This window comes from Takifugu rubripes, chromosome 1, assembly GCF_901000725.2.
Source record: "Takifugu rubripes chromosome 1, fTakRub1.2, whole genome shotgun sequence".
NCBI classification, from domain to species: Eukaryota; Metazoa; Chordata; class Actinopteri; order Tetraodontiformes; family Tetraodontidae; genus Takifugu; species Takifugu rubripes.
This window is the reverse complement of record NC_042285.1, coordinates 21,094,473-21,116,127: the sequence shown is the minus strand read 5'-3', so window position 1 is coordinate 21,116,127 and position 21,655 is coordinate 21,094,473. Positions and strand designations below refer to the sequence as shown.

Genomic DNA, 21,655 nt, shown 5'->3' with positions numbered 1-21,655 from the left:
ACTCTGTTTTTGTGCTGTGTGTTAGATTTAATCCTAGTTTGCGGTTGCAGTATTTTCTCTGTGCGCCTTTACTCCACACATTAAACAGATGCGGAACCTCAGATGCTTCAGGGGTGGACCTTGACGGCACAAGAAGTTATAGAACAGTCACACTATTATGCACACACTGACTGTTCATGAGGTGAGTCCTCTTAAACCTTTTCACTGTCTGTGTTGTTGCTCAATTCGAGGTTCTCCATGGCGGCTGTATCAAACTTCCGGTTTCACCGTTTCGTTTTCAAAGTTCTGCAGAATACGCTCAGAGACAATGTCCATTTTCTATTTACATGGTTATAAACTTGCATACTAAAATGCATACTTAAAAAGTAAAGATGCTCCCCGACGTCTCATTTGTATACACATTGATTTTCTATATTATATATATACTATATTTATAATAAAAAAGTTATCGTTTTATTTCATGCCACCAACCCTTCTGCAAGGACCAGAAGTATGGAGACAAGCACACGTCACACAATACGTTAAAGATGAACTAGAACTAAATATTTTTGCTTGAAACAAATCACTTTAATCACAAATAAAACGTGTTCCACTCCTGGCAGCTCAATTCTATGCCTCTATTTAAATTAATCTAAGCATCTAAGCTTTGATTGATTGATTGATTGATTGATTGATTGATTATTGCTATATTTTCCTTCAAGGTCCTTTGTGCGCGTGCACCATGTTGCCTGTCTGCTGCTGCTGGTGGGGGGTGATGGCAGTGAGGACGCGTCCGTCCGAAGGCCCAACTTTGTGCTGATGATGGTGGACGACCTGGGCATCGGTGATGTGGGTTGCTACGGCAACAACACTATCAGGCCAGTCCTAGTGAATGTGCTTCCTTTCCAGCTCCACTGACTTCATTCAAACCTTCTATTGTGTCATGGATGTGTAACTGCAGCATTTCTGTCGCTTTCATCATTTTATAAGTTTGGTTTTCCTGCAGGACGCCCAATATCGACAGACTTGCGGCTGAGGGTGTAAAGTTGACTCAACACATTGCTGCTGCTCCCCTCTGCACGCCAAGCCGCGCCGCTTTCATGACCGGACGCTACGCGATCCGTTCCGGTCAGACTACTAGCCGCTGCGTCAGTCCCTTGTCTGTTGATTCTTGCTGAAGTACTTCTCTGTGGATCAGGGATGGGCAGCACGGGACGTGTGCAGGTGCTCCTCTTCCTGGGCGGTTCAGGAGGACTGCCTCCTAGCGAGACCACCTTCGCTAAGAGGCTGCAGCAGCAAGGGTACACCACTGGCCTAGTGGGTGAGGAAGCATCGAAACATTCGTTCATCAGCCTCTCAGTAGTGAAAGTTTGCAGTTTCTCCCAAAACCAACAGTCTTCCCAGAGCTTCTGTGTAAACTCAAGGGTCACAGAGGTCCAATTTGACAGTACAGTTGTATTTATTCAACTGTTTGACATGTAATAGCTCTGACCTCATCCAGATGGACATAAAGAGCTGATCTGTTCTATGAGAACAGACTGAATCAAAGATTTGTGCTCCCTCTTCTCTGCAGGTAAGTGGCACTTGGGAGTGAACTGTGAGCGCAGAGGGGACCACTGCCACCACCCAAACCAGCACGGCTTCAGCTACTTCTATGGCCTCCCCTTCACCCTGTTCAACGACTGTGTGCCTGGGGAGGGCAGCGACATCCTGGCAGACCTGCAGAAAACGCTCCGAAGCTTCACCATTTTTCTGGGCATCGGACTGGCAACACTGGTACGGCTCATCGTTGTTTTCCAGGCCTCTTTTTACAGGTTGGCAGGTTGAGTTGGCTTTGTGGCGTTCGTGTTAGCGTGAGCAGAGTATGTTGATCCATACAAACCAGAACCCATCTTCTGGATCTGTCAGAGCTCCCTTCTATTGCCATTCATACGTGTGTATATCCTGATCTTGATCTTGTATCCTCCATCTTGTTTGACATGTGACATTGGATTTCTCTCCTTGTTTCTCTTCCTTCATCCTGATACAAGTTTTTCCTGTTTTCATCCGTCGGGAGCTTTAAGTTTTAGACATTTTCAGATGAAGACTGATGCAACCATCAAATGTTACTGGTGGTTTGGTTGTTCAGTTTACAGTTTTAACTCTTTTTCTTGAACTGAACTGTCCGTTATTGTTCTGTGTGCTGTCTTCATGGTTAAGAAGACATAGAAAATTCTTTAACGTTTTAAAATGAGAACGTCTACTTTCTCATATAACACCTTTCTCATTTTCAGGCGTTAGTCCGCCGGTGCGGCCTCCTTGATATCAGCCTGCGGTTGCTGGTGGTGCTTTTTTTTATCAGTATCCTGGCAACCGTTCTGTGGTTGACGCCTTTTAAATTCATCCCGACCTGGAACTGCATCCTCATGAGAAACCAGGAGGTGGTCGAGCAGCCGATGGTGGTGGAGACGCTGCCCCGGAGACTGCTGACGGAAGCCCAACAGTTTATTAAAAGGTAAAAATGTTTATTGAAATATAAAAAGCAGAGTTTCATCTACTCCAACAGCCACATCCTGTTTGAGTTAGGCTGCTGAACCTAAAAGTAAATAGTCTTTGTTGAGAAAGACACTTGATGTGTCCTACAAACAGAAAACATTGTCATCAACATGCCAGGAGATAAAGGAATCAAAGCATTTTAGGGAGAAGAGCGAAACGTGTAAAACTCTGTCACTGTGAGCAAAGACCTTACCTGACTCATCAGCTGAAAGCTGCACATTTTTCTGTCCCTATTTTTCCCTTTTCTGCGGCAGGAACGTTGATCGTCCGTTCCTCCTCTTCTTTTCAATGGCTCACATCCACACGCCGCTCTTCAGAAATCCCGCCTTCAGTGGCAAAAGTCTCCACGGTCTCTACGGCGACAACATTGAAGAGGTGGACTGGATGATTGGTGAGCTAACTCTGCTTGACTATTAGCAGGGAGGTGTAAAACCGGCAGATTATTTCTCATGAGACCATTAAGGGTTTGAACCGCTCCAGGTCCTAGTCTAATTTTATAATGTGTTCTTAAAGAACTGAGACCTTCACATTATAACAATGACCCACGTTCAGGTCCAGCTCTCACCAGTCCCTCTGATCCCAGGGAAAATGACAGAGATGGTGGACTCGCTCGGTCTCGCCAACAACACTTTGATGTACTTCACGTCGGACCACGGTGGACACCTCGAGGACTCTAATTCCCGAGTAGGCCAGCAAGGGGGCTGGAACAGCATCTATAGAGGTAGGCCTCATCATCTGCTCACAGCCCTTAAACAGTGTTTTCAGTGGGTGATCTGGGCTGGGGAAAAATAAAACCCTTGTCTCAGGTCAGCGATACAAATCCTTTCAAAGTGTTTCTCACATAGGTGGAAAAGCGATGGGGGGGTGGGAAGGTGGGATCAGGGTGCCTGCTATTTTCCGCTGGCCTGGCAGACTTGCGCCTGGAAGAGTAGTGCACGAGCCCACCAGTCTCATGGACCTCTATCCAACACTGAAATATCTGGCTGGAGACACCCAGCCTGACAGGTAAAGTCAGTTATGGTTCATTCATATTAGACACACACACATTTTCTTTCTTTTTTTTCACTTTTCTTTGCTGCAGACATTTAGATGGCTTTGACCTGATGCCACTCTTGGAGGGGAAGATTGAGAGATCAGAGCATGAATTCATGTTCCATTACTGTGGAATCTACCTGAATGCTGTACGCTGGCATCCGCCTGGAAGTAAGTTCACACCCACACATTTATATCACATTTATCACAATAATATTGATTTATTATTATTATTATCATTTGGCCTGCTGTGATCTAAACGTTACCACAAGTTCCCACTTTGTGTGTGCTTCTAGGTTTGATATTTGTTACTGGTTTTAAAGACTGGAAATTTAGGAGGAGCTCATAAATTTAAATGCAATAAGTGTCCTCTAAGTTATAGTTTTACATTTACATTTGCAGTGTGTGTGAGTGTAAGCCACCGTAAACCCTTTAATAAATATGACAAATCCTTTGACATCCTTGGAGAAGGTATGGCTGTAACCTAGAAATCTAATGAAGGCTGGCTTTGACCCTTATGCTCTCCAGTTCCCCCTAAATCCTGATCCGCCCCCGTGTGTTTCTGTCCAGGTGACTCTGTCTTTAAGGTGCACTTTTTCACTCCTAACTTTTCCCCACCTGGTGCCGGTGGATGCTACCACACCCACGTCTGCCAGTGCTTCGGGAAGCACGTGACCCACCACGACCCGCCTCTGGTCTTTGACCTTTTCCAGGATCCCTCTGAGTCCCGCCCACTGTCCCCCGAGACCGAGCCGCGATACTCTGAGATCCTCGCGCAGACGGCCAAAGCTGTGGAACGGCATCGAAACACCCTCGCAATCAGGCAGCCACCTCATGATGCCACCGGGGTTTCAAACCAAATGACGTGGGAAAAGATTCTGTGGAAACCCTGGCTCCAGCCATGCTGTGGGACTTTTCCCTTCTGTGGCTGCAAAGAGGACCCCTCGCATTCAGTATAAAAATAAAAATAAAGTCTTACCATGGAACCATCTTGCATGGAACGAGCAGCTGACCAATTCTAAAACCATTTAATTACATCTAATCTGAACACGGTTGAGCAGCCAACAGTCGAAGGAAAACCTCCCTTTAAACAGGAAGAAACCTGGACCAGGCTCATGAGAAGGGTCCTCCTGCTGATGGACAGCTGGGAAGTGGAGGAGAAGTGTGGTGAGGAAAGAGAAGTAGAGCAGACATGTAAGAATAAAACGCAGCTTGAGGCAAGATCCAGGTAGTTTAACTACTATACGTACCAAAAGCTCCCATATTGTGTGTTATGTTCCAAAGATGAGCGTGCAGTTAAATGTGTAAGAGGATGCTAAATCCAGAACTCCATTTTCAGCCCAGAAGCATAAAAACGTAACTACACTTCCATCTAGTTGAATGCATCATTTGAATTCCCCCCTTCCTTAATGCTTCTTTATGCCTCACTCACTCCGCTTCTATTTAGGGTGAGATTGAGGTGATCAGGCTCTTTATTACGCACAGTATGACTCTCTCACTTCGCCGGGGTTACTCCGGGGAATTCACACCATAATAGGATTTAAAAATAGATACGGAATTCAGAAGTCAGGGGTAGTTTGAGTGTTTGCCTTTAGAGGGCAGAGTCGGTCTGTCTTTCCATGATATTTATTTATCTACTCTTCATTTGTGGGTCAGTCACGGTGGAATTTATTTTTATTTTTCAGCGTGGCAAACATTAGGATGCAGACACACAAATATATCAATTTCCTTTTTATAAAAGCTTCTTAACCCCCACAGCCCCTAACCTTCACACCTCTCTCTAATTAAACCCAAAAGTGACAGAAAAGTCGCCTTTGCGAGGGTGTGCTGAGGCAGGTTGCCCGTTCACAGATCCTGGGTAATAAAAGAGCCGGCGCGCTCCTCCATCAGCGGTGTCATCATCATTTATTATCGTCACCATCACCACTCGGGCTGTCTCCCCTCCAGCAGTGGCTGCCTGTCAAAACATCAAAGTTTTAGCTCCGACTGTAATTGCTCTCGGGTTCTTCCTTCTCCCCGCTCCCTCCTCTCCTCCACAAAACGCTCCCTTAATCTACTCCTCGGTTCTCCCTTCAGAAACTCGCTCCCACATCTCCGGCGAGCAGGGGGAATTTTCATCACGGCCATCACCGGCGCTGTAATCGTCGCCATCGCTGTTGTATTTACTTCTCTCCCTCCAGCAGAGACTCGTACATCAAACACTCAGCAAGTTCATTACAGTAGCCACTCCATTATATCTCCAACACTAAATCAAGCAGTCAGCCATACATAATGACATTTGGCTGCACATCAAAGTTAATGATGAATGCTGGGATACGTTGTTGCTGCCTGTGAACAGGGAGCTTGCGCGCCCAATGCCTGTGCACGCAGTAGATCTTTTTTTTTTTAAGAGTCGGTTTTCTGTATCGGTGGTTTTCTGTAAAGGTCAGTGTTTCAGGAGCTGCCATAAACCATTTTTACAGCCCTCCCTCTGACACACATAAACACACCCTAAGATGATGCTTCTTGGCGGATTAAACATGCTGGAAATAGGTTTTTCTCTATCGAGCATGTAGCCAGCGAGGAGCTCCCCCAGCGTCTTTGTTTTAATTTGCTGCTTTTTGTACTTTGGACGCTCCAAACGGAGAATGTTTAAGCGTTTAAGCAGCTCGTTTCACCGGAAGCCAATTATTGTCTCACCGGACTGTGGCAACATTTACAGAAACTTTTCAGGCCCTTTTACTTTTCCCCCACGTTTTGTTAATTTGCTACTCTGTTGGGCGTCTTTAGCAGCAGTTAGAGCCCCCAAGTCTTCTCAGGTGATACCACAAGCTTTGCCCTGCACTGGACATTCTTCTCTAAAGATCTAATTATTCTGACCACACTGGAACCAGCAGGAAACAAGGTGGCCTCTGGCAGACAAACTAAAACACTCTTGTTATCATTAGCTGCACGATGGGACATCAAGCAGTCCAATATAATGAAGCAGAGCTGGTTTCTGTTGCTTTTTGTCTCGAATAGATTAATTCATAGTTGTACAACAGCTGGAGAGCAGCTGCAGTAGAACCATCATAGACCATCTTAATCCAGGCTGATCTGCACTCTTTGTCCCTTATTAGCTTTTTTTTGGACTCCCTCCAAATAAAAGCCAACTTGATCTGCACTGGGTTCAAATGCCCACTGCTTCTAAAGCAGGAAACAAATAAACTTATTGCAGGAAGGATTCTGTTGGTGGACAGTTCTTCAGTGGTCCCCCAACCCCACCAAGACAAACACAGCATTCAGTGTTGATCTGGTTATTCTCCTGGTTGTAAACAGGAGCAACCGGCCAACACAGCAGTGAGGGAGTTGATCTACACCGCTTGCGTAATTCTTTAAAGGGCTCTAAACTGTTTGGTACTGGTGAGCTGATGTTATCGTTGGTATAGATGTAACTCGGGAGGTTCACCAAATAATCAAATTAATCTTTTATTCTTGGTTAAGGTTGTCTTACAAATGCAGGCGATTTAGTGGACAAGGCAGTAATAACACTGAGATCTGCACTGAGAGTCTGTCAGATTTGTGAATGAATGACCCTTTAGGTCCTTATTTGTGTGTGTGTGTGTGTGTGTGTGTGTGTGTGTGTGTGTGTGGGTGTGTGTTCTTGTATTACTAAATTTGTGAGGACAACACATTGACAAACGACCTTACGTGTGAGGACATTTTTACTTGTGAGGGCATTTTCTATGGTCCTCACAAAGAAAACCCTGTAAAAGCATTCCAGTGCCCCTAGTGACTGATCTGTATAAGTTACAGAAATTGCCCTCATTGCAATATTAAAACCTGAATTGTGTTTTCTCAGCAATCTTCTTGAGTGCCCCCAATTGAACACACTCCAGTACTGCAATCGAAATCTTTTTTTGCAGACGACCAATTTTGTGATTGGCTGAGACAGGATCTTTTTTTGATTGGTCACTGAAATCACATGATCATGTCATGTGATTCTGATGCGCAGTCTGTTAAACAGGAAGTTGCTCAAATTCTACAGCCTGTAGAAACTAACAATGAACAAATTTAGTCTTTAGTACTTTACTGACAAATCTGGTTTTGACTTTTTTTTTGAAGATTCTGTTTTTCATTTGTCATAGGAAATTATATCGTTATATATCTCTCTCTCTCTCTCATTTATATATATATATATATATATATATATATATATATATATATATATGGGAAATTGAATATATATATATATATATATATATATATATATATATATATATATATATATATATATATATATATATGAGAGAGAGAGAGAGATCTCTCCAATATGCAGTATTCATCTATATGTTTTTAAATTCACCTTTATCATGTAGGTGAGTTCAGGTCTTCATTCCCCAAATGTGATTTACACTCAGTCTTCTATGAAGCACTTTCTTTGGCCTTTAACTCAGCAGTACTGAATCATCAGTGATGATTAAAGAAAACATGATTCATGGGAGAATTTGCAGTTTTGTTTTTGAAGCTGGTTCCCCTCCCCATTTTGTACAATGTAAAACATTTTTTGGGCTATTTAATTGGGGATGTAATAAACCTAATTTTTATGATGAGATGGAATCTAAAAACACAGTTGATATATATAGTCTCTCTCTCTCTCTATATATATATAAAGATATATAGATCTCTCTCTCTGTCTCTATATATTTATATATAGATCTGTCTCCGTCTCTCTCTATATAGATATATATAGATCTCTCTCTCTCTGTCTCCGTCTCTCTCTCTATATATATAGATATATAGATCTCTCTCTCTGTCTCCGTCTCTCTATATATAGATATATATACATATATAGATCTCTCTATATATACGTATCTCTGTATAGATCTCTCCCTATATAGATATATAGATCTTAGTCCAGCACCTCCTTATGATAAACCTGTCATTTTAATCTGTCTAGATAAAATATGAGAAGAAATCAGAAAAAATAATTCCTAGCTGACCTGAAGGCCTCACATTCACATTTTTGCCATCCTTTAGCCTTTGGAACTTCTGAGGGTGCTGAAATCTGGCAGGATGTTTACTGGGACACCATTGATAAAGATACTATACATGCTATACATATAAAGATACTTTCAGCAGCTCATTTGTCGGGAGAAAAAAAAATAGGTGAACACCCTGACCTTTGCCCTTAGCCACTGTGTACAGCTGAGGCTCAGCCCATCTCTCAGGCACTAACAAGTTATAGAATTTGAAGTTTCATCTTAAAAGCATCTGGGGCCAAATGAAGCAAAACTGGATATTCTGTAGACTAAACCATGGTTTCACAGCCCTCTTTGTGCTTGACTTCTCCCAACTGTGGTCATTCCATTGCAAACAATGTCCAGAAAGGGCCAGCCCGGCGGCTGTGCCAAATTTGCCAAGTCACCTTCCGCTTGTTGGCAACGTTTCGCTCATAGGAAGAGAGTTAAAGTGCCCTAAAATGGGGTTTGTTAAAGTGGTGAAAAAGGCTTATTTCAAGAGGTATGATATATATATATATATATATAGCAGTACTGAATCATCAGTGATGATTAAAGAAAACATGATTCATGGGAGAAATTGCAGTTTTGTTTTTGAAGCTGGTTCCCCTCCCCATTTTGTACAAAGATCATTTTCAGTATTCACAACATTTTGTAATATAATGTAAATTGTTTTTTGGGCTATTTATTTGTTTGGGGATGTAATAAACCTAATTGTTAAGATGAGATGGCATCTAAAAACACAGTTGAAATATGGAAGTGACGTCACAGACAGCATTGGGCTTCTTGGACGAGGAGGCATGAATTCTTTGGAACAGGCCAAAGACCTCAAGGCTTTTGAGAGGAGATTAACAGAGTATGTTTCCTGTTTGCAACCGGCAACAGGCAGGTGGAGAATGATTCTTCTTGTGGTGTCTGTGTGTACGGCTACTGGGGCCTGGAACTGGTTAATAGACCCTGAAGCCTAAGCTGAAATCAATATGCTGAAAAAGTACAGTCACCATCGCAACTTACTACGGTGCCTTTGTCAAGAAGAGTCCCCCAGGACATGACGACCAGCTTTGGCTGGTGATGGAGTTTTGTGGCGCAGGATCAGTGACCGACCTTGTGAAAAACACCAAGGGCAGCTCTCTTAAGGAGGACTGGATTGCGTACATCTGCAGAGAAATTCTGAGGGGCCTTTCCCACCTCCATGCCCATAAAGTCATTCACAGAGATATCAAAGGGCAGAATGTGCTGCTGACGGAGAACGCTGAAGTCAAACTTGTTGATTTTGGAGTGAGCGCTCAGTTGGACAGGGTTAGGGTTAGACTGTTGGACGTAGAAACACTTTCATCGGCACGCCGTATTGGATGGCTCCTGAAGTTATCGCCTGTGACGAGAATCCTGATTCCACCTATGACTACAGGAGCGATATCTGGTCTTTGGGGATCACGGCCATCGAGATGGCAGAGGGAGCTCCTCCCTTGTGTGGCATGCACCCTATGAGGGCCCTCTTCCTGATTCCCAGGAATCCCCCACCGAAACTGAAGTCCAAAAAATGGTCCAAGAAGTTCATAGACTTCATAGAAGGATGCCTTGTGAAGACGTATCCCAGCCGTCCATCTACAGAGCAGCTGCTCAAACATTCATTTATACAAGACCAGCCCACAGAGCGGCAGGTCTGCATCCAACTCAAAGATCACATTGATCGTACCCGCAAGAAACGGGGAGAAAAAGATGAAACAGAGTATGAATACAGTGGCAGTGATGAAGAGGAGAAAAAGCGTGGAGATGACAGAGAGTCAAGCTCAATCCTTAATGTACCTGGTGAGTCCACACTGAGGAGGGACTTCCAGCGTCTTCAGCAGGAGAACAAAGAGCGCTCCGAGGCCCACAAGAGGCAGCAGGCCCAGCTTGCTGCTCAACGTCGAGACCCCGAGGAACACAAGAGGCAACTTTTGCACGATAGACAGAAACGAATCGAAGAGCAGAAGGAACAGCGTCGTCGAATTGAAGAGCAACAGAGGACTCTTATAGCCCTCTTCTTTGCTGGGATACACAAACGAGTTGTGGCACCATCAATTATTGCTGCCCGCTGTCGGACAGTTTTAGCAGAATACAACATGTCCTGTGATGATACGGGGAAACTTATTCTCAAACCTCGACCAAACATCCAGTAACCCTCATCCGCTGGTGCTTGTCAACCATTGAACACTTTGTGTCAAGGGTGTATTAAAAGCATGCAGATGGAACTGACATTGTGAAGAAAGGAACCGATTGATTATTATAATAGTGAGGATGAGATGGCGGCACCAATCAAGCTGCTTATCTATTTGTATTGTCCAGTATAAGGCAGCTGTGGTCTGATGGCAACGGAGAGGTTGGACACCGCAGCAGTTTCGATCGGACGAGGGTGTAGATACACGGACAGACCGGGGAAGAGGACTGTCGGTTCGGCTCCAGCAGCAGCTGTCGGCGGTATTCTGATCTGTTCTGAAGTCGCCTTGTCCTTGTGTTGCCATGGCAATGCAGGAGTTGGTGGAGGCAGAATGTGGGGGAGCCAATCCCCTCATGAAGTTGACCACTCACATGACCAAGGAAGGGGGAGCATGGCGCCACCATTCAACTCCCACAATTCCTCCCACAGCAATTGAAATTGCAACAGAAGAAGAGTTGGTGAATGAGTTCCTCCAGGCGCCGCCACGACCGGCGCACACCTTCGACATGGGTCAGCTGTTGGAGGAAATGCAGCAAATTGACCAGCAAAGCTACAGACAAGCTCCACAGAGAGCGCCAGATGTGGCGGCGCTGGCGCTCTTGGGGGACTGGGCTGCAGAGTTTCTCTCGGGTCCCGAGTCTACGTCCGCTCCAGGAGTCGCCTCCCTCACGGATGCAGCAGATGCAGACTGGACACGAGAATTTATCGCCGAGGCTGCAGATCCTGGACGCTGGGCTGAGGAATATCTGGAACAATCGGAGGAGAAGTTGTGGCTGGGAGATCTTGGAGACAAGGAGAATGAATGGACCATTCCAACCATCTTGCCATGTTCAAGGCAGTGCTGAAGAAGAATAGAGATGGAAGCAAGGGCAGCAAAAAGGACTCAGGTGACGTCCACAGCCACAGCACCCAAAGCAGATTCCCACCCGAGGGAAACCCTCCACCCCAGGGGCCTTGCAACCTTCACCCTAATCTGCCAGACGATGTTTTCAGATTAAGTCTCGCCAAGGGAGTGTCCATGTCTCTCCCATCCTTGCCTCTCCTGCCCCGACAGTCCTACATGATGCCCACAACACCCTAACCAGCTCCGCCACTGGACTTTCTCCCTTCCAGTGCGCCTATGGCTTCCAGCCGCCGCTGAAATGCCTCTGATTCCACTAAATTTAAATGGCAGAATATTTAGAACAATGAATGGAAAGAAAGCGAGAAAGTCTACACATGGAACTACGCTGGCATGGAGAAGGTAGCTAATAGCTGAGCGGGAGTCTGGCATTGGCTGCTCCGGCGCGGTTCAGTCCGGAGCCCCGCGTCATCCCGAAGAGCCGTTCAGGGAAACCTTTCTGGGTTTATATATATATATTATTTTATTTTTTTAACTGTTTTTTGGGGGGGATAAGGCAAAAATATTCATTTTGATGAATATTCATTTCAAGCTGGAAGCTCGAAGCTGGAAAGCCTATAGTCAGCAACTCTTTGGAATTCAGTGTTATATGTTAAATTTCTCTTGAGTGGACAACAGGATTTCCCCACTTTTTTTTTAATAGTGTTTGATTCCCCTGATGAGTTTATAGCAATACAATGCCAGTGCTTTGTAACTGGTGGAGATACTAGGCAACTAAAAAGTGACCCAGTGTGTTTAACATTTAAACGTTTAGGTCAGACAAGGAAAGGCCATTTGCAAATCCTACATTGAAGGGAGATGCACCTGGGGAGACCACTGCAACTTCAGCTATGATGTTGATCTGCCTAAGAAGAAAGAGCTCTGCAAGTTCTACATCACTGGCTTTTGTGCCCGAGCTGACCACTGCCCCTACATGCATGGTGAATTTCCCTGTAAGCTGTTCCACACCACAGGGAACTGTGTCAACAATGATGAATGCATGTTCTCTCACGAAGCCTACACCGTGACACGCAAAATGGGAGCTGTGACGTACGAGATCGACATGCCAGACCGTCGAAAGAAACGGCAAGTCAGCCGTTTAGGTCAGACAAAATAAAATCATAGAACTGATATAAGTCAGCTTCCGCTTGTTGGCAACGTTTCGCTCATAGGAAGAGAGTTAAAGTGCCCTAAAATGGGGTTTGTTAAAGTGGTGAAAAACAAAAAACTTATTTCAAGAGGTATGAAGTCAAATTCAGGAGTAGGAGGAATGTGCTCCATGTTTGGGACTCAATGTTGAACATTCATACCGAACAACACTGCACCAATGGGAAAGCTTTATGTTGTTTAGTTTAGCATAGATCATTTAAACCAGTAAGGTCAAGCGAGTTCATTTGATGATGCTTGTGCAGGTGTACGAGATGTCACGAGTTGTAGAACAAATCACGAGTTGTAGAACAAAGACTCCTTAGAAAATGATGAAGATGTGCGAGTCAGCAACCTTCAAAATGCTACAGTTTATCATGCTAACCTTGTGACGATGAAGTAAGTAGATGGAAAAGTACTGAGAGAAAGGCGTAGTCGCTAAGCATTATTAAAGGGACATGTTTGTTACACTGGGAAGAGATCTCTCTGCATGCTGTTGTTGCATGTACTCTGACTGACTTATTAACCTCTTAAAAGCAGCATTTTGACTTTGTGTTAACTTAAGAAAATCCTCGACAAGATCTATGGATTAAAAACAGAGCAACCTTAAAAGACATTTATGTATGACCTATCCTACCAAAATATCTGTATAAATGGGCTGCTATATTGAGCCATGGTGTAACACATGTCTCAACAGGAAGGATGGTAGGACAGATACGCAGCAGCACTATACAACCTATGGATTCAATTCTTGTTCAAAATATTTTTTGTAGAAACATGTCTGACGTGCAAGACACAATTCACAAGGAAATCTGAGAGCAAGGACAGGAAAATTTCCTGTTCCCCAATATCCATTCCAAACTATACTCATGGACTTCATAGAATTAAATAAAAGTGAAGTAAAGAAATACTGTTTGGTCATAATAGATGCATTGTCAAAATGGATAGAACTATTTCCAATCACAAACCCAGATGCGCTAACAGTTGCTAAAGCACTTTGGCCTGGGTAAGGTCCAGTTGTTGCATGGGTGAGGGTCATGTTCTGGAATGTATATACACATATGTGCATATTTATTTATTTAAAATTGTTTTAAATCTTGAAAAAAAAAATCATTCTGAAGGCGTGGTGGTGCACCACAATGAATTACATGTAGCGGAAACCCTGCCCATAAATTATCTCATAGTAACAGCATTTAATGATTAAGATATAAATGTCACTAGAATATGCACAAATCTGACTAAAATTTTACCTTATTGTCCAGTGGACTGTCTGTCCTTTTCACTTTTCTAATGCTTGTACACATTGTCCAGGTAGATGACAATACTCACGCAGAGGACTCGAGCGCAGAACTTTAAGGAAGCAACAGTCTTTATTCAAATTGACAAATTGCCAGGACCAAGAAGACAATATCCCTCCTCCAGATTGTGAAAAACATGCCAAAGTAGGTCAGAACTCTGACTCCAGGACTTCAGGAAGTCAGAACAACAAAGCAGCTAGGGCAGAGGTGAGCTCCAGCAGCTCCTTGGACTCTCCAGTTCAGTCTGCTCAGCAGGTGAGCGTCCAGGTTTTGCTACACTCTCAGTGCCTCCAGACGTCTGAGCAGGACCAGCGGGACTGTGAGATCCTGTCTTCTCAACAGGACCTGTTTGAAACTGACAAAACAGGCGCTGCACTAGACCGCACCGTTTCTAAGCCTGAGCAGGAGGGTCAGCCTACTCTGACTCCGGGCCAAAGCCTGCGACTGCTATCTGTCAGGACAGGGAACATTGGTGCAGGAAAGTCTGTCCCAGAGCTCTATTGAGTTTGTTGCGCCAAGCCAAAACAGTTTCACCAACACCCCATTCATTGTTCCCAGCTCACCTACTGGACAAGAGAACGAAAACAGCATTGATGAACCAATGGATACCTCGCTGCCCCCAGAAGAGAAAGTGAGGGAAAAGGAAGAACCAATGGACACAGAGACTGTCTCCAAGCCCCAACCGTCCGCTGAACTTTGAATCACTCAGTTTTTTGTAGCAGTACTTTAGCTAACCTGCACGGCGAGTAAAGGCAGGGCACATACGCAAACACTGTCAATGCTGATTGGCTGCGTAGCGTAAGTGAACTGTATCGTATTATTGGCTGGACACCTGTCGCTCATTGAGTTACGTTGCGAAATGGTACAGAAAATAATATTACTGGTCTAAGTAACTAGATTATATCCGTTCTAAAATTAGATATAAATTAATATGTTTCTGTTTAATTTTATTTTGTGCGCTGCATAGATTTTCTAAGTATGTGCAAGCAGTGCACGATTGCGCAAGTGCGCAGCTTAGAGGGAACATTGCCGAACAGGCTTTCTCAATTCACAAACTACTGGGAGACAAATGATGAGTCTAATCTAGCTGACTACATCAGAAAAATGTGAGAGAAACAAAAGCAAGATCATGAAACTGATCATGGACGACTACGACGACACCAAAGGAAACGGCTTAAGAAATCAGGTGGAAATGATTCAGAGTCTTCAGACTACTCGGAAGAGAGTGATGAGGTGGATGTGGAAACTGTGATGGCTCACATAAATTGGTCATCGATAGAATCAAAGAAGATGCCAGAAAAGCACTCATGAAATCACGAAATTACCAGGATGGTTTTAGATTGCAGCCAGTGACCCTCCCGAATGGCCTTCTGGATGCAGTAGCTGGGTTTTGGACTGTACCTTTACTCTGAATTTTGCTCTTAAGTGTGTTGTGAATGTTGCGCAGCATAGATGAGTCTTGTGAGTCTTGTGGGCTTATCAGGTGGCCCAGCTTAGCTGATAGATTGCTATGGGCTGTGACGGCAGACGCACCCACTTTTTTTTTCTTTGTATAAACTATTAGTTGTCCCCCTGCCTGCTCCCTGGGTAGGACTATATTCCTCCGATGCTGAAGCGGGAAACGCGCAGCTAAAAGGAACAAGAAGAAAAAAGGGAAGCACTTGAAATAAGCTGTCTGATAGTTGTTAGGGTTAGGGTTAGGGCACCTGCCCTGTTCTGAGCTTCCAGTGAGTCGCCACGCCGTAGGCCGTGTCCATGAAAACTTGAGGAATACTGTAACCTTCCTCGATGGCCTGCAGCTTAAGGCCCAGAGGAAATCCTCAGAATTAAGTGGAGGTGTTCAGCAAAAAAAAATTAGCCATAAAATGAAGAACCCACCGTACTACATCATCTATATTGTTTCTGTACACGCCTTCGAGACGCTCGAAGCTGGAAAGCCTATAGTCAGCAAATCTTTGGAATTCAGTGTTATATGTTAAATTTCTCTTGAGTGGACAACAGGATTTCCCCACTTTTTTCACTTTTTTTTAATAGTGTTTGATTCCCCTGATGAGTTTATAGCAATACACTGCCAGTGCTTTGTAACTGGTGGAGATACTAGGCAACTAAAAAGTGACCCAGTGTGTTTAACATTTAAACGTTTAGGTCAGACAAAATAAAATCATAGAACGGAAAATATCTTCCTGCTTTACTTGCATCAGCCACGCAGCTCGGTCATCTGGAACATGATCCACAGATTCATCTGTGCCTGAGCTGTCAACAAAATGGATGCAAAAAAAATAAATAAATCAGTTTATAAAATAACCAAGATCAAAAACCCCACTTGTTACGTTTAACCCTTTTGAGGGGGCTCGCTCTCTCGCTCAGTGTTGGACAGGGAGAGTTTGTGGAGGGCAGGTGGGACGAGGTAAGGACGGGGTACCCCATACATTGCTGCACGTAGGTTTTGATTGTTAGTTACACTAGGTTATGGGCTGTGGCCACCATTGTGTTTTTGATGTTTTAAGATGCCCTGTTTTTTGACTTTTGTTTTGGCACAGACCCGTTTGTTCCACCTCTCCCTCCACTCTTGATGTATGCACGTGTGTTAAGAAATAAAGCACAATCTTGATAAACTGTTTTGGTCCTTCCCTGGTGGCTTGTTAGTCTCTACGTTAACCCCCCCTCAAAAGGGTTAAACGTTAAACTCGGGCGATTGTTTATATATCGTAACAAGGATGAAGTGACAAAAAGTGGCAACGTGGTTTTAAAATTCTGTTATTTTTGCTGGAATGGTTGACGTGACCCCAGTGTACACGTGGCCTGTGATGGACACACACGCCTGGTGCTCTGCACATGGTTTGGCAATTCAGCTGAGCAAGTCTAAGATTCTCGATTGTCTTGTCACAGCATTACAGCTCCTTCCCCCAGACACACAGCAAACTAACGCATTTAAGTGTTGTGCAGCAGAGAATTGCACAATAACTTCTGCACAACAAAAAAGACAAGGCAACTCCAGACGACCGTCGCTCGCTCGGCGCTGACAGCGTTGCGAGTTAAATTCTCCAGTCCCCAAACACAAGCAAGATGGCTAGCTGTCAAGCGTTAGCAAACTAAACAAGCAGCCGATTGTGATAACAATAAATTTACAGCCAGCTGAGTCAAAGTGTTGGGCAGAAAGGGGTGCTTTTTAAATAGGTTAACACCCTGACACTTGTTTAGACATATATACTGTACATACACATGTGTCCCATTTGAAAAAAATAATATTAAAATTATTAAATCAGTAAAAACTAGCATTATGTCATAAAAGTACTAGAAAATTAAAGAAAGACAGATAAAACTCCTTCCATTTTAATTAAAGATAACCAAAATAGTAAAAAATGTAGCTATCCAAATTGCCACAAATTACAATGTATGTATTTTGGGGAGAAATGGGTAATTTTTAAATAGAACCCATGAAACCAGGTTCAAAGATTCTGACTGCTGGGTTTCTCTTTGATACTTCACAGAAGGCCGCTGGTGCCAGTCTGGGGAGGGGGGGGAGGGTAATCAATTAAGCACCTGGGCAGTATGTGCTCTTCACCTGAAGGTGCGTTCAATGACATGGGGAATATGCCCGTTGCTGATCCTGGATTAATTTAACTAAATAATTGATTGCCTTTAAATACATTTAACCTTCCTCGATGGCCTGCATCTTAAGGCCCAGCAGGTAGCAATCAGGTCGCTCTGCTGGAAAGCCCATAACTATGATGTTTGGGTAGATATATGTTAGGCAGGAGTCAAGGAGGTTCGGGGGGGGGGGGCACTCTGCTAGGGGGGGATTAGTCCAGGTTCTCAGGCGATTGTTTATATACCGTAACAAGGATGAAGTGACAAAAAGTGGCAACGTGGTTTTTTGAAAGTTTTCTGACAAATCTGGTTTTTACTTTTTTTTGAAGATTCTGTTTTTTATTTGTCATAGGAAATTATATCTATCTATCTATCTATCTATCTATCTATCTATCTATCTATCTATCTATCTATCTATCTATCTATCTATCCAATATGCAGTATTCATCTATATGTTTATAAATTCACCTTTATGTAGGTGAGTTCAGGTCTTCATTCCCCAAATGTGATTTAAAACACTCAGTCTTCTATAAAGCACTTTCTTTGGCCTTTAACTCATATATATATGGGAGAAATTGCAGTTTTGTTTTTGAAGCTGGTTCCCCTCCCCATTTTGTACAAAGATCATTTTCAGTATTCACAACATTTTGTAATATAATGTAAATTGTTTTTTGGGCTATTTATTTGTTTGGGGATGTAATAAACCTAATTGTTAAGATGAGATGGCATCTAAAAACACAGTTGAAATATGGAAGTGACGTCACAGACAGCATTGGGCGTCTTGGACGAGGAGGCATGAATTCTTTGGAACAGGCCAAAGACCTCAAGGCTTTTGAGAGGAGATTAACAGAGTATGTTTCCTGTTTGCAACCGGCAACAGGCAGGTGGAGAACGATTCTTCTTGTGGTGTCTGTGTGTACGGCTACTGGGGCCTGGAACTGGTTAATAGACCCTGATACACAAAAGGTCTCTTGGCGCCCGGGTTAGAGCGGTCTCATTTAGGGTGGGATGGGGGGGGGGTCAGCACTTAAATACAGAACCCAGCTGCTTGTGTGGTGGACGATGGACCCCGGACCGGTCCACACCTTTCAGAACCTTCCCGGCCGTCTCTCCGCTGCGTCACCCGACCCAAAACCAAAACTCCCGACGCTCCGTGGCAGCGCCCCGACACAGACGGGCCTTTTCAGCGCCGCCCACCCGAAACACTGGGGGTTTAAATGTTTGACTATTTGTATTTTCTCTGCAATGCTGAAAACCAGTTCCAACTGGTCAAACCGGAGCGATCCCGGTCCCACGGGTTCTCTTCGTCCTTTTGGACAGAACCAAGTGACGTTGTTTTCTACCTTCCTCCGTGCCATGATGCTAGTATGTGCCTGGCTGCCTGCCTAATAGAACAAGTATGGATTAACCGGCTTAAGGTTTATAGTAATAATGAGAATAATAATACTGGGAATGAGAATTCAGATGTTTACCGTAGTTTAAAACATCCGTTGGCTGCGTTTTCTTCTGCGTTGTTTAAGACGAGTGATGAGGACCTTTTGTTTTTCGGTACTATAAGAGTAGTTTTGGGTTGTTGTTTTTTGTTCTTTGTTTTCGGGGCGTCGGTGTTGCCATGGAGACGTGTTACATGGACGAACTGTCTAACAGCGCGTGGAGAAAAAATATGAAAAAGTCCGTCCCCGAAGCGAAAAACACGGAAACTGATGAAGGTTTGCGCTCAGAATTTCAGTCCTCAGGAGTCACATGTGTTGCACCCCCCCCCCCCCCACCGCCGCCTGGCTCCGCCCCCTGACGGGCGGGAGTTCGGGTGGTTTCGGCACGTTCCGTGTCCGACCGTGTCCGACCCTCCACTGTTAAGTTTCTGATGTGTGACAGTTTCAAATCTAACAACTACAGAACACTCGACACAAATCTGTGGCTGCTACAACGGGATCTCCACAGGATATGACATATTTAGACAATCAGCTGAAGAGGTCCCCATTGCCTCTTTGATAGATAGCTGCAGAGCCACTTGGATGAAGGAGTGAGGACTCAGCTTGTGTTGTTGTTGGGATGCTCCATGTCAAACTTCTTGAAGTTGAACACGTTTACGTCAAGATCATTGATCAATATGTCGAGGTTCTGCTTTTAATTTCTCGGTCTATGTGAAAGTAAAGCTTCTTGTTCATCAATGTTAGGGTTAGGCTCTGAGCTGAGGAAATCCTCAGAATTAAGTGGAGGTGTTCTGCAAAAAAAAAAAAACAGCCATAAAATGAAGAACCCACCGTACTACATCGTCTATATTGTTTCTGTACAGGCCTTCGAAAGCCCATAGCTATGATGTTTGGGTAAATGTATGTTAGGCAGGAGCCAATGAGCTTCGATGGGGGGGGGGGGGGGGGACACTCTGCTACACACACAGCGCAGAAGCTGCACAAGGTGGGCAATCACACAGAGTCCTCCTTCGAGACGCTCTGCTGGAAAGCCTATAGCTATGATGTTGGGGTAAATATAGGTTAGGCAGGAGCCAAGGAGCTTCGATGGGGGGGGGGGGGGGGACACTCTGCTACACACACAGCGCAGAAGCTGCACAAGGTGGGCAATCACACAGAGTCCTCCTTCGAGACGCTCTGCTGGAAAGCCTATAGCTATGATGTTGGGGTAAATATAGGTTAGGCAGGAGCCAAGGAGCTTCGATGGTGGTGGTGGGGGGGGGGGGGGGGGGGGCACTCTGCTACACACACAGCGCAGAAGCTGCACAAGGTGAGAAAAGGGACATTTTGACCTGTACACGTGGCCTGTGATGGACGCACACGCCTGGTGCTCTGCACATGGTTTGGCAATTCATCACGATTAGCATTTACAGTACAACTTTAACTTCTGTTGTCCTCATGTTCTGTATACACCCGTTGTCCTCGGGGTCAAAATTACCTGTCTTCACTAAACCCTCAATATAAGCAGCTTAATTGAATTTTAAACAGCAAATTTCATCTTGCTTGAAGAAACAACTTGTCATTCACCACAAAATGTGTTAATACCTGAGTTTTCCCTCTTCACTTGCATTTCTATAGCTTAAGAAAAGGAAAAAAAATGTGCAAAATTGCATTTTTAATTTAGTGCATTTTTAATCATCCCAATGATTCAGTTTCTGTCTTTTTTTCTCCAGTGAACAATTTAAGACAATGTACAATACAAAAATATGAAAAATAACATAACCCATTCAATTAATTAGCACATGTAGGGCAGTATGCAAGTGCACAGCTTTTGCAGATATCGCAGAAGTCCCAACCTGTGGGTGACGGGGGGGGGGGGAACGACTGATCAGAAGCACAGCAGTTTGCGGGAACATGTCTGCTACTGATTGATCTGAGACTGATCAGAAGCACAGCAGTCTGCGGGAACATGTCTGCTACTGATTGATCTGAGACTGATCAGAAGCACAGCAGTTTGCGGGAACATGTCTGCTACTGATTGATCTGAGACTGATCAGAAGCACAGCAGTTTGCGGGAACATGTCTGCTACTGATTGATCTGAGACTGATCAGAAGCACAGCAGTTTGCGGGAACATGTCTGCTACTGATTGATCTGAGACTGATCAGAAGCACAGCAGTTTGCGGGAACATGTCTGCTACTGATTGATCTGAGACTGATCAGAAGCACAGCAGTTTGCGGGAACATGTCTGCTACTGATTGATCTGAGACTGATCAGAAGCACAGCAGTCTGCGGGAACACCACTTGTCTTGTGTTGTTTATGTCTGCTACTGATTGATCTGAGACACATCTAAAACACTGTAACATTCTGTAGTGTGTAAATAACTCTGTGACCTTGATTTCAGCTCTGTGAAAGTGAAATACACAGAAAGAGGATCCTTCCTGCTCTGGCCTGCAAGCCTCTTGGTCACCTTTCAGCCCAAGATTGCGCTTAAGAATGATCATAGTTGCTGAAATATAGCGAGTTTTTCCCGGATGACTAAAATAAACATAATAAATTTACAGCCAGCTGAGTCAAAGTGTTGGGCAGAAAGGGGTGCTTT

General features: G+C 44.2%; 1 protein-coding gene and 1 pseudogene across 1 annotated transcript; both read left to right on the top strand.

Moving 5' to 3' along the window:
• Positions 1-72: 72 nt before the first annotated feature.
• Positions 73-4,917, top strand: arsh (arylsulfatase H). Its single transcript, XM_003961996.3, has 11 exons — positions 73-181; positions 702-857; positions 986-1,107; positions 1,178-1,300; positions 1,553-1,755; positions 2,253-2,473; positions 2,769-2,905; positions 3,098-3,235; positions 3,360-3,519; positions 3,596-3,717; positions 4,117-4,917. Exons 1-11 carry the CDS (start codon positions 177-179, stop codon positions 4,503-4,505), a joined length of 1,776 nt encoding a protein of 591 aa, XP_003962045.2. The 5' UTR covers positions 73-176; the 3' UTR covers positions 4,506-4,917.
• A 4,188-nt stretch (positions 4,918-9,105) lies between these two features.
• LOC101064740 (mitogen-activated protein kinase kinase kinase kinase 4-like) lies at positions 9,106-11,533 on the top strand (annotated as a pseudogene).
• Positions 11,534-21,655: the final 10,122 nt, after the last annotated feature.